Source organism: Cyphomyrmex costatus, unplaced genomic scaffold, assembly GCF_001594065.2.
Source record: "Cyphomyrmex costatus isolate MS0001 unplaced genomic scaffold, Ccosl1.0 scaffold23, whole genome shotgun sequence".
In the NCBI taxonomy this organism is placed as follows: domain Eukaryota; kingdom Metazoa; phylum Arthropoda; class Insecta; order Hymenoptera; family Formicidae; genus Cyphomyrmex; species Cyphomyrmex costatus.
The window spans coordinates 2205334-2217673 of NW_017276368.1; the positions used below are offsets into that span (position 1 = coordinate 2205334).

A 12340-nucleotide genomic window follows, 5' to 3' on the forward strand; every position below is an offset into this window, starting at 1 on the left:
AAACACCTCGAAAACTAACACGAACGAAGGCGAGCAAGGCTTTTAAAGCGCTTTTGAAAAAATATTCATATTTTGCGGCGTTTTAAGGACAGCAAATCTCTTTGATGTTGTGTAGGCAGACTATACCTATAAACATTATAAAAATGATGTAAAGCGGTCTCCATATTATAAAAAATATGAAAATACATTGAGTACGAGGAACGATAATATATTAACAAAATTTTACGAATGTATTCTTTATTTGTACTTCACTATTGCTAACATGAGCACGTTATTTCTTTATTAGAATTATCCATAGAAATTTGTTTCTGATACGAAATTAAATTTCATTTCGAATTTCTCTTGCTTATTCATATATTAATTATAGAAGAAAAAATGAGGGATAAATTAAATATTTCGTTAATATATATATATATATATATATATATAATATTATATACGTATATGTATGTATACAGGGTTCCAGAGTATTTGGGATAATTTTGATGATATGCAGATAGATTAAACTGAGTCAAAAAGTTCACTATAATCTTTGAATTTTCACAATAGTTAACGAGTTATTAATTATTAAAAATTGTCATATTTTAGCCCGGCTTAGCACCAAAGGCAAACGCAAATATAATTTTATAATGTTCTTTAAAGAGATATAAATTTCTTTTCAAATATACATATAATAATTATTGTTTCTAATATTTGCACATTTAATATTATCAAAAATATATTTATTGTAAAAGATAACCGTTACTTACTAAGGGAACTTAATTAAATACAAAGGAACACAAAACCGTCTCCTTCCGATTTTGATGAATTTTTAGTTATGTTGTTCTATAGACAAAATTAAGAAAGTTTTTTCTTATATCGGTTGAATCGTACATTAAAAGGGAGAAAACCTCCTTTGATAAAAATCGATTTTTTTCTTTCAGAATGAATATATCTTCGAAACTATAAGAGATAGAATTACGACATAATAAACATTATGAAATACGCATTTAATTGCATTCACACATTTCAATTGTGCTGTTTGTGTGTGTGTGTAGCATTATTGATTGAAAGAGATAATAGATAAAGATAAAAGATAAAAATTAAGTCCAACAATGCCGCATTCTTCTTCTTCTTAATTTAAATAGCCCAGGTTCCGGGGTAACCGGATAAACGTGGATAGTCGTTTCCAAGACGCCCTTAACCTTCCACAGGACTCCCCAAAAAAGACGTAAACTATATGCAAAGCACCGGCCATTTCGAAACCGGACAGGTGTGTGTGTTTGTGTGTGTAATGAATGCGCAGAATAAAAGGAACAGAGAACGGAGAATAAGAATTTCAACCTATCAGAAATCATGTACTGTGGAATACACACTATTTATTCCAAAGTATATGATTTCTGATATGTTGAAATTCTTATTCTCTGTTCTGTGTTTCCTGTTCCTTTTATTCTGCGTAGCCTCTATAAGCAATAAAATAAAGATGGTGCGCTCTCCAAACACTGGACGCCTGCGGCTACGATGCACAAGTAGCGTTCTCCGCACCTTCGCGCGCCCAGACACTAAGTGAAGGACTTCCGATATATTGAATGCTAGGCTCGGTCAAAGTCAGCAACACTTTTAAAAAAATATTAAAAAATGAAAAAATTATCCACACTTTTTTTAAAGGTCTTCGAATTGGTAACAATTTTTCTAATTTTCGGTAAGGACACCATCGATGGTCAAGACCCTCAAAACATTAAGATACCAAGTTTTGTTGAAATATTTCATGTTTTAGTGTGATAAAAATTATCTTGAAATCAAGCAAAAAATGTCCTTCTGCGCGTTAATGGGTTAACCCAAAGATACTCAGGTCTGATTGGGTTTCTCTGTTCCGAGATAGATATAAAACAAACAAAACGAACAATACTATAATATATATTGTGTCCATTATAATAATTGGTACAATTGAATACAAATCAATTTTCATATTTTCAGTGTTAATATATAATTTAATTCTTTTAAGATTATGAAGTTATTGCAACAACAAAGATTATGTAATTAAAAGTCACAAAATGTTATCCGCCATACACATTAAATAATACTTTTAATATATATATTCCCAGAATATTAAATATAACACTTTAAAAATATTTTACTAAAATTATGTAATGTTAAATAATATTCTTGAAATATTAATTAATAAATGATTACATGTCTCCATTCTTGATAATATTATATAATTATTAAAAATAATGTTAATTATTTAACATTATTACACACACACACACAACTTTAATATTGTATAAACATTAAAAAATAGTATAACAATTCATTTACTTCAATTTTTAAAACTGTTACATCGGTTCAGTTCAAGTATGCGTTCAAAAAAAGACTGAAAAATTATTTTAGTCTTAATTGCAGTAGGAGCAGTTGTTGAACTGGGTATGTATGTACGTAAAATTACACCGAAACGTTATTTAAGAGAAAACATATAATATTCATAGAATACTCTTATAATATTAAATAAACAATATAATAAAAAATAAACAATATTCTTGAAATATAATAATTTATTTTAATTTTTTAATAATATTTATATAACATTTTAGGAATATTTTGCGCTTATAGGGATGTGAATTAATTTCCTAAATTTGCGTCAAGATGTATTAAACAATTAGAAACCTATTTTTAAAGATTGACATCCTGACGAGTATTAGAGTCCTTGTTATATTTATAAGTGATTAATAGCGTTTCGAGTACAGTGAGTTTTAACCTAATAACCCGGGTCGGATCGATGACGTCCATGCTCTACTTTGGCTACATTCAGCAGAAAAAAACCACTTTGCAACTGTTGTAAAATTCTTGAATATGATTGGCTTATACATTTAGATCTGATGAGGAAGTAAAGGCAAGACCAATCATATTAAAGAATTTTACAATTGCAAAACTCTGCAGAACGCAGAGTTTCCTTTAATTTCTGACTGGACGAGATTATGATTTCGGGTCAAACATGAGTTAATCGATCTGGATCGGGTTCAAACCCACTTAAAAAACGCTATGACTTAATTTTACAACTCACCGTTAACTTTTAACCGAGGTTCAACTTATTTCTTATCTCTTTCAAATTCTAGAGAATTAGAAAGACTTAATTATAAGCTGTAAAACTGAAGATGCGTTCCGAGTTACACATGAAGCGCATGATGCATTATTTGTCTTTGTTGTTCACTGAATAATAAAGAAGGATAATATGATATCTTATGCATAACTCGGAACGCACCCTGCGTCTATATAAGTAAGCATGGAGTACTTTCCAATTGCCCGTTATCGTTGACAAACACTACAGACTACACATCTGTGCTCAGCCGAGGGCTGTGTAGCCTTATGTTTTTTAGTAACATTCAAGTCATTTAGTAACATTGAGTCATGCACAACGCTGCACTTTGTGCATTCCTATGTACGTTGTGTCAAGATATGTTGAGAGTAATTGGAAAGCACTCATGGATCCTCAAGTAGACACCGGCGCTTTGACATCGAGCATGATTTGTGAAAAATGAGTGATGGGGATATATTTTAACCTTACAAACTGTTTTTTTACTAATCAGCGCTTGATATCAAAACATCGGTGCCTTATGAGGATTCATGCTAAGAAACTGATAATATAATACTAATTTTATAATTTGTTAGTTTCGTAGATATGTATATGCATTTAAAACTCAACACTCAACAACGATTTTTAAGTAAAATTGTGATTTTAATGTTACCAAGTTTATCAATAAAAATAATAACTGTAGAGAAAAAAATTGTAATTTTGCCATAAAATATATAAAATAATAATAACATCTCGTCGGTGATTCTGATGACAGAGTGCCTTCCAACAAGCAACACAGATGACACAGTATAACACAAAATATATTAGTACATCCTTGTTGTTCGCCAATGTTAAACAAGGATAAGATAATCACTGTGTCATTTCGTCGCTTGTTGGAAGGCACACAAAGTTAATCGACCGATCAAGTAACTAACATTGATGAAACCATATAATCTGTAATTAGCTATTTAGGCCCTCTTTCACCAACCTTTAGATAATTAAATTAATCGACGATTAACTCGCATATATACCAATAGTAGTTCAATAAATTAAAACCTTTCTTCCTCTTCTGACAAACTATGCTCAGTTGGCAATTGTGATGATTGAATTAACTATCAATCACATTAATCAAAGTTGATGAAAGAGGACTCTTAGAGGACCCTATAGTCGTCTGTTTTTTTGCGATTTTTTTTCAAATAAATATTTTTCTAATTTGCCTTACAGATTTACAAAATCCTTCTTCATATTTAAAGTATAAGCGATATGATAGTTCAAAACCGGTCGATTTCTAAAAACAAAAAATGTTTGGAAAATTACAGTTTTGTTAATGACTTCTAACGTCGACTCAAAACAATATCTGTTTAAGTTTCTTTAAACTGTAGATTACAAACAAATAATCTTGAGTTCTTAGAATTAGATATTTAATATGAAAGATCAGTTAGAAAATTTAATATGTATATATATGTATGTGTGCGATATTAGGTATTAATATATTGTAGTAAATAATAATGAAATAAACGCTAAATTTGTTTTATAAATTTATTTATATTTTCAAAAAAAAAAATAAAATAAACAATAATTATTAACATTAATAATTACTTTTAATAATAATAAACACAACAATAATATAACAATAATACAACAATAATTATTTTCAATAATAATAAACACAATAATAATATTCAATGATTGATCGCTTCTTTGTCGGGACGATCAATTTTAGCAAGTCTGTGATATCGAAGCAAGTGGAAGAACTTTACGTATTAATTATTATTTTTAATTATAATAAACATAGTATTAATACAATAATTATTTTCAATAATAATAAACACAATAATAATATTCAACGATTGATTGCTTCTTTGTCGGGACGATCAAACGTTGAATATTATTATTGTGTTTATTATTATTGAAAATAATCATTGTTGTATTATTGCTGTGTTCATTATACTATTAAAAATAATTATTAATGTTAATAATTATTGTTTATTATTTATTTTTGAAAATATAAATAAATTTATAAAACAAAATTTAGCGTTTACTTCATTATTACTTACTACGATATATTTTATGGTATCCAAAGGGTATCTTAAGAATTGTCCGCTGCACCAAATACATTTTTTTCATTTTACTGTGTACAAGACGATTCTGCATCACTTTGACAATTATCGTAACCAATGATAATCACTGAATAAGCATTCAGTATGCTGGCCTGCTCTGTCAGAATTTTTGCGTTCCGAAAGCCATCGAATTAAAAAGTGTTGCAACCTTTTAGTAACCGACTGTATGTCACAGACACACGCGCGTGCGCGTATATTAATACATTATACTTTAAATCTGTAAAAAGATTTTCAATTCTGTAAAAAAGGAAAAAGTATATAATTGTTATACAAAAATTATTACATTTAGTCGGTAATACAAACGACTTTAGGACTCCTTTACCCTTATATCTCAGATATTAGTCCGCAAAATTATTATTTATAAATAACCTTTTTTAACTTAATTTTTCAAAAATTTTCTTGTTACAGTATTTTAAATCATCCTCTTTTTTTTTCTTTCTCTCTTGTTGAGAACTAACGTATTCGAATAACTACATTTTCTCAACTCGTATATTGCCATAAAAATTAACTTTTGAAATATATGTCATGCATTTCAACATGTATTTATAAAAGCTTTGTTTTGTATCACACATTTTCGGTAACTTATAGTTATATTGTAACATTTCGTATTTTTTTATTTTGTATTTCTCTTTTTTATCTTTCAATTTTAGTCACTTGAAGCTGCCTTTTCTTCTATGTGTAAATCTTCTTTTAAAGATTCGATTTTATCAATTATAATGCTATTTGCAACGTTACGCTCTTTCTCTTTAGTGTCTTCTTTAGTTTCATTAATACATTTTGTTACATCCTGTTTATAACCAGTGTTAATTTTTTCATCTGTAATAACTTCATCTTCAATAGCTAAAATTTCTTTCCCTTTAAAGGCTTTGTAGTCGCTTTTTAATTTATTACTTTGTTTTGCTATATTATAATCTACATCAGTTAAAGATAGACTCATAACACTGTTTACTTCTTTTTGTTTTAGAGAGATTTCTGCACAATGTTTGATGCCTTTTTCTTGTTCACTCATATCTTTAGTTTGTTTATTATCACAGTTATTTGTTAAGATTTTTTTAGTTCTCTCTCGTTCTGAATCTTCATTTTTCATTATAGTTTCCCTAGTATCTTTATTAGCATCACATGACAAGTTTTCCACATATTGAGTCTTATTTTCATCATTATTATTTTCTAGTGACGCTGTAATTAACTTTGTTTTAGTATTTTTACATTCGAATGTCACAATTGTTTGAACATTTTGCAACTCATCCAATTTATCTTCCTTCTTTCTATCTTTTTCACATGCTTCAATTATCTCTGTATCACTCTCAAATGAAGATAAATCTAAGTTTTGTAAATCAGCCTCATCTTCTTTGTCTGTATAAATTTCACGTGTTTCGTTTATGTGTGAGTTTAAATTGCTGTTCTGATTATCCATATTGTTTATTCCTATATTATTCATATCAGATTCTTTAGAAAAAATTATATTGCTTTCTTTTTTGTTTACTGTCGTTATGTCTTGTGACTCTGCAGTGTTTTCCTCATAATTTTGAGATTTAGATTGATAAAACTTTTGTGTATGTGATTCCTTATATTCTTTCCGAGGTGATTCTATTTTATGATATTTTTGCAAGCTCTCATCTTCTCTTTTAATTTCTTTCTTACGAAAGTAAGGAGATTTGTTACTGAAGTCTTTTTTCTTTGGTGAAAGTTGTGACTTTCGCCAATTCGAGGATTCGTGCAGATTTTCACAATAGGTACCTTTAGGTCTGTCTTCATACAACTTTGGACATGAAAAGGACTCGGTGTCAGGGGAAGTTACTTCAACATCCGAATGACTACTATATGTTACACGACTTTTTTGTCGCGGTCCGACTCGTCCTGTTCCAGCAATACTTGGTGAATTTACTAAAATTATAACATTAAAAAAGTATTTCAAATATTTTTTATATTCGGAAATATATGTCACTGTAATTTTTAATGTAATACCTTTGACACTCATGACTGGACCTTTTGCCATATTTTCTTGATTCAACGTAATTTTTATACTTTTGTCGGTAGCAACAACAGTTCTCTTTTCGGAACTGGAAGAATTTTTAAAGTGTCCAACTTGATATGTACTGTTGGAATTGTTTTCATAATTATTATGAAAATGTCTCGAATTTCCTCGATAGGAACGATGATTACCGCGATTATAGCTTATATAATCATTTCCTGCAGAAAAAACCAATTGTATACACATATATCTAATGATAAAAACATAATTAACAATTTCCTTGATTTTTACTTATGTATAAGAGTATTAGTTCTTACCATTAACATTGTATTTTTTATCAAAATCTTTAAAGTCCTTTTTTATATGATCTTCTAATTTAGTCTCAGTTCTCGCCATTTCATCCACAATGTGAGCCTGCAATTGCATTTATATGACCTATTGTATCTATACCAATCATATAGCAACACATTTCCTCTCTCACCTTGTTATTATCCCATTCTCTACGCCAATTACCTTCTGCAGTTCTCTGTCTGCTAATGCGATCTTCATCAATACGATTTCTCTCAGCTCTCCAAGCTTCGTACTCTGGCTGATGCTCATCCCTGTATGATCCTCTATTTGTTCTACAATCCTTTTCAAGAAGTAGCTCATTTAAAAAACAAGAGTGTCTAGGCATATTTAGGATATTTCGTTTTAAGTTTTACATACTCTTTGCATTCCATCTTTTCCTCCTGGTTTCTTCTTAAACATGCCTCTTGAATGTTTCTGGCCTCTATTTGAGTTGTCCTTCGTGCCCTCTCTTTCACCTCCTTCTCTCTCAGCATCAGCAAGGAAATTATATTTAGGATCAGGTGGAGGCCCTTGTCCCTAAAAATTAAAACAGTGATAAGAATTTTCTCAATTTATACAATATCAAAGTTTAAAAAAGTCTAAGCTTTTAAACAAGAAAGATCTTGGATCTGTTTTTTGTTCCTGCACTGTCTGAACTAGTACACACGGTGCAATAAGTTGGAGTAAAACAAATATACGTTTGTTTCACTTTAACTTATTGCACCGTGTGCACTAGTTCAAACAGTGGAGGAACAAAAAACAGACCCCTTATTAAATTAAATTAAAATAATAATAATGAATATCAATCAAGAAATGTTCAACACAAGTAAACGAAGAATATTTGGTCGAAGCACATGTTGATGCTTAATGATGTTTTTGCGTAAATCTTACAATTTGTAGTTTAAGTAAACTATGTGTCAATTATTCGATACTTGTTAGTTTTGAAATACAATTCTAAACTGAAGCTAAAATATAATATAGTACCACAAATTAAACTGACAATTTAATAATATCAATGCATTTTAATACGCTGCACTGAAAAGAATTTATTGTGAAAATCATCTCAGTCAATATTCAAACCTGGATCTTTCTATATTTCATGACGAATGTCTTTATCATTTATTGAACTGGAAATTATAAGATTTACGCAAAAATATTATGAAACACCAACATCTGCCTTGAATGTATGATCTTCTTCGATCAAATCAAGAATCTTATTCTTCTCAATACAATTTTTGTGTACCTGAGCAAAGGTATGAACTTTTCGTCCTTCACCATTCGTGGACTGGTATTGCTGAGGATGTTCATGATGTTCTTTGATAAATTTTATTTTATTACTTGTTCTAGATGGATTAGAAAATTCTGGTGGCTCCTTCCTTTCCGGCCAATCTGTAGATGGTACCATTTGCACCAGTGCATTCAATTTAGCCGCATTTTTCTTATCTTCCTCCACTTCCTACGCAACAAAGTCCATTATTTTCTACATAGAACAGTTATTCATCGAATCGCTCAATTCTTACCTCATGTCTTCTCTTAATTTCTTCATTTTGTTGCCTTATCTTATTAATCTTCTCCTCGAGTGTATTTGCTGCCATCTGTAATTTGAAGAAGCCAGATTACTGAAGTAGCAGATTAGAAACAAATATATATTAGATCAATTTTTCTATTAAAATCTTTGAACGAAAGATCACGATGGAAGCATATAACTCCACATTACCCGTGCGTTTCTTTTTTAATGTACTCGTGTGGGATGAGACTCAAATACTCTAGAGCCTTTTTTTAAACTAAACTTTTTCTATAATTCATTTTTCCTTTTTTTCTCTTCACATTGGAGAAAAAAAAGAAAAGATATATAAATTTTAAATAAATGCGAAGTTAAATTGTTCGGATATATATCATTGGTACTAAAAATCTATAATATACAAATTACAGATTTTTCGACACTTGCAATGCTAGCTTAAAAAAAATAAGTTATATATTTCAATTTTCATTGTTCTCTTTAATGATTTGCAATAAAATAAAGATTGATATAATAATAGAAATATATACTCTAAATATAGATGAATAAATCTAATCAAAATTAAAATTGCCAATAAAAGTTGGATGATAGCGTGTAATTCAGTTTATTAACAATAAAAACATCTCTCAAACTCCATCAAAAAAGATAATAATTAATAATATAAATTGTTTGATTCTGTTTCAGACCTTCTTCAGTACACAATATATCTAAATTCATAACTGATAAATATCAATATAATGAATGTGATACAATTAACGTTATACAGAGTAGAGTTTAATGATCCACAATAAGGTTGTCATATCAGATTAATAATATTCTATAAATCCTCTAGATAAAAATAAATAGAAAAAAATTTTTCTTAATGTCAGGATTTTTTTGTAGGAAAAGGGCCATGATCTAAAATAGAATAATAATACTAATTATAATAACATCTTTAGTATATTTTTTACACATTTATATTCATAAATCATATACATGTGTATGTATGTGTGTATTAGACACACACACACACACACATTTATTATTATTATTATGTCGAAAGTTGATATATATATATATGTGTGTGTGTTTATATGATTATAAAAGTATACGCTTGGTTAAAAACTTTCACACTGTGACAAGGTATTTGTAAGTTGAAAAACGTATTTTGTTTTTCAGAAAGTTTTTTTTATTACTATTATAAGAGAGATACTGTAGCAAGTTTGACATACTACCTGCCCTCATCGACACTCATGTCTATTTAAGAGGAGGGCAAGTTCAGAAGGAGACAAATGTCCCATCTTGCCTTCTCTTCTGGATATCCATAATCAAAGATGTTTCAGCTAAATATTAGTCAAACAATCAATCAAAATAATATCAGTCAATATTATTTAATTTTAATATTAATCTATGAAAAAATACATTATTAAAAACCAACTACAAAAGAAAACAAAATAACAAATAATTTGGCTTATAAAAAAAGTTTTATAATCAGTATATATTAATAAAATTTGATTTTTAATTCTTAACATTCTTCCTCACACAAATTTGTATATTATAAAATATGATTTAATATAAAAATAAAAACAAACAAAAAAATTAAATAATTTTTAAACCAATAAAACAGAATTATGCTTAAATTTTACACAGATGTTCAGATGTAATAATAAAATATAAAATGTTTTTTTACATCTCTGTGGTATTGTTTTTAGATGTGATATAAATCTACATCTTTAAAAGTGCATAGTACATTTTCTGCTTTTGATCTGATAATGGGACGATCATTGAAGCAAATTACTCGCGCGATATACTACGCGATAGGAATCACTACGTGTCACTGCGTGCTGTGAAAGAAACATCACTCTTCCGAATTACCTCGTGCTCTACTTAATAATAACCGATTGCAAACGATCAATTTTTCCATGAACGCGCGTTGTTTATTCGTTAATATGATACACGTATGAGTTGCCTGTGCGTGATTTCAGTCAATCTCGCTAATGGAAGAATCTCGCGGTTAGATCTCCTATACCCTACGTCCTACGTTAATCCAACCGAGGACTCCGCAAAGTAAAAAGCTAGACGAGTTATCATCTCCGTCGCGAGTAAATCAACGGAGCGCTGAGATTCACGACGTATCCCCGACGTCGATGACACGTTCTAGGCGACGGAATTTCCGAACAATCGCTTCAAATTTCATTAATTTCGATCAAAACTTGCTTTATTCTTTATACATTATAATAGATGGATACTGCATGTTCACATGAATTGTTGCTGCAATGAATTTTAATCATGGAGGGTGACATGGATGCCTGCGGTTAAATGATAAAGAAAATCGCAATGAGATATAAGCTTCATTTAGTCGTGATCGCAGTAACACGTCACTTTGCTGCAATTGTGATAATAACGTACGACGTACGACGATTAAATGCGTAGGAGCGTCGCAGAACTGAATGTAACTGACACTGGACTGACTGGGATTGGTGAGATTTGGTCAAACTGGAGCAGCTGGAGTAGATCGGACTAGACCAAAGTAGGATTCGGTGGTGTACATTATACGTGAGATATTTTACCTTGGCTACGTTCCACTTAACGCTCACACAATCGCACGAGCACTCGCGAGCATTGTTTGTCCTTGTTTAACATGTAATAAATAACAAGGATGAATCGAGCGTTGGGAATGTCAAAGGGAACACAGCCCTTGTATTATACATGGTCTTAAAGAGCGGTATTCATACTCCGTTATTATTTTAAGACCGTCTTAAGTAATATCTTAAGATATGCTAATACAGCCTTCTAATTGACTTATGATATCTTAAAACTGTACTTAAGACAGTCTTAAAATAAGAATCGATTGACTATGAATACCGCCGCTCAAAAATATAGAATAGAAAATGGACTGCGCGATCCAAGTGGATTCAAGTATCAAATTGGTCGATAAAAATAAGAAAGGATAATGGTAGACGGCCAATCTCTATCTCTTACCATTCAAAGCTGCGTTCGAAATATCATCCGAGTACCTCCGTGTATCGTCTTATCTTTGTTTAACAATGAATGAACAACAAGGATAAGATAATACTATCGGAGAAACTGGATGATATTTCCAAACGCAGCTTATAGGCCGCAGCACACACCTTTGCATAACGCATGAACCATATACATAAAGGATTTGATTGGTCCATTGACTCATGTATAAGAAAATGGACCAATGAAATTCCTTATGCACATGCTTTATGCGTTATGTAAAAGAAGGCTTGTTCTTTTTGCCTGCACCAGTTCAGACAGTGCAATAAGTTGAAGTGAAACAAACATATATCTGTTTCACTTTATCTTATTGCACTGTGGACACAGTGCAGAAAAAAAGAACAGACCTA

At 30.1% G+C, this 12340-nt stretch overlaps 1 protein-coding gene across 4 annotated transcripts; it reads right to left on the reverse strand.

Annotated features, from left to right (window-relative positions):
• Positions 1-5565: 5565 nt before the first annotated feature.
• LOC108773992 (uncharacterized protein PFB0145c) lies at positions 5566-12085 on the reverse strand. 4 transcript variants are annotated; one of them, XM_018539985.1, is made up of 9 exons: positions 11952-12085; positions 11540-11600; positions 8992-9066; positions 8715-8927; positions 7850-8008; positions 7623-7772; positions 7459-7555; positions 7135-7359; positions 5566-7053 (listed from the first exon to the last, which is right to left on the reverse strand). In XM_018539985.1, exons 3-9 carry the CDS (start codon positions 9064-9066, stop codon positions 5816-5818), a joined length of 2157 nt encoding a protein of 718 aa, XP_018395487.1. In that variant the 5' UTR covers positions 11540-11600; positions 11952-12085; the 3' UTR covers positions 5566-5815. The 4 variants fall into 4 exon arrangements, with proteins under 4 accessions (XP_018395487.1, XP_018395486.1, XP_018395489.1 ...); XM_018539984.1 differs by lacking the exon at positions 11540-11600; XM_018539987.1 differs by lacking the exons at positions 11540-11600; positions 11952-12085 and adding an exon at positions 11386-11531.
• Positions 12086-12340: the final 255 nt, after the last annotated feature.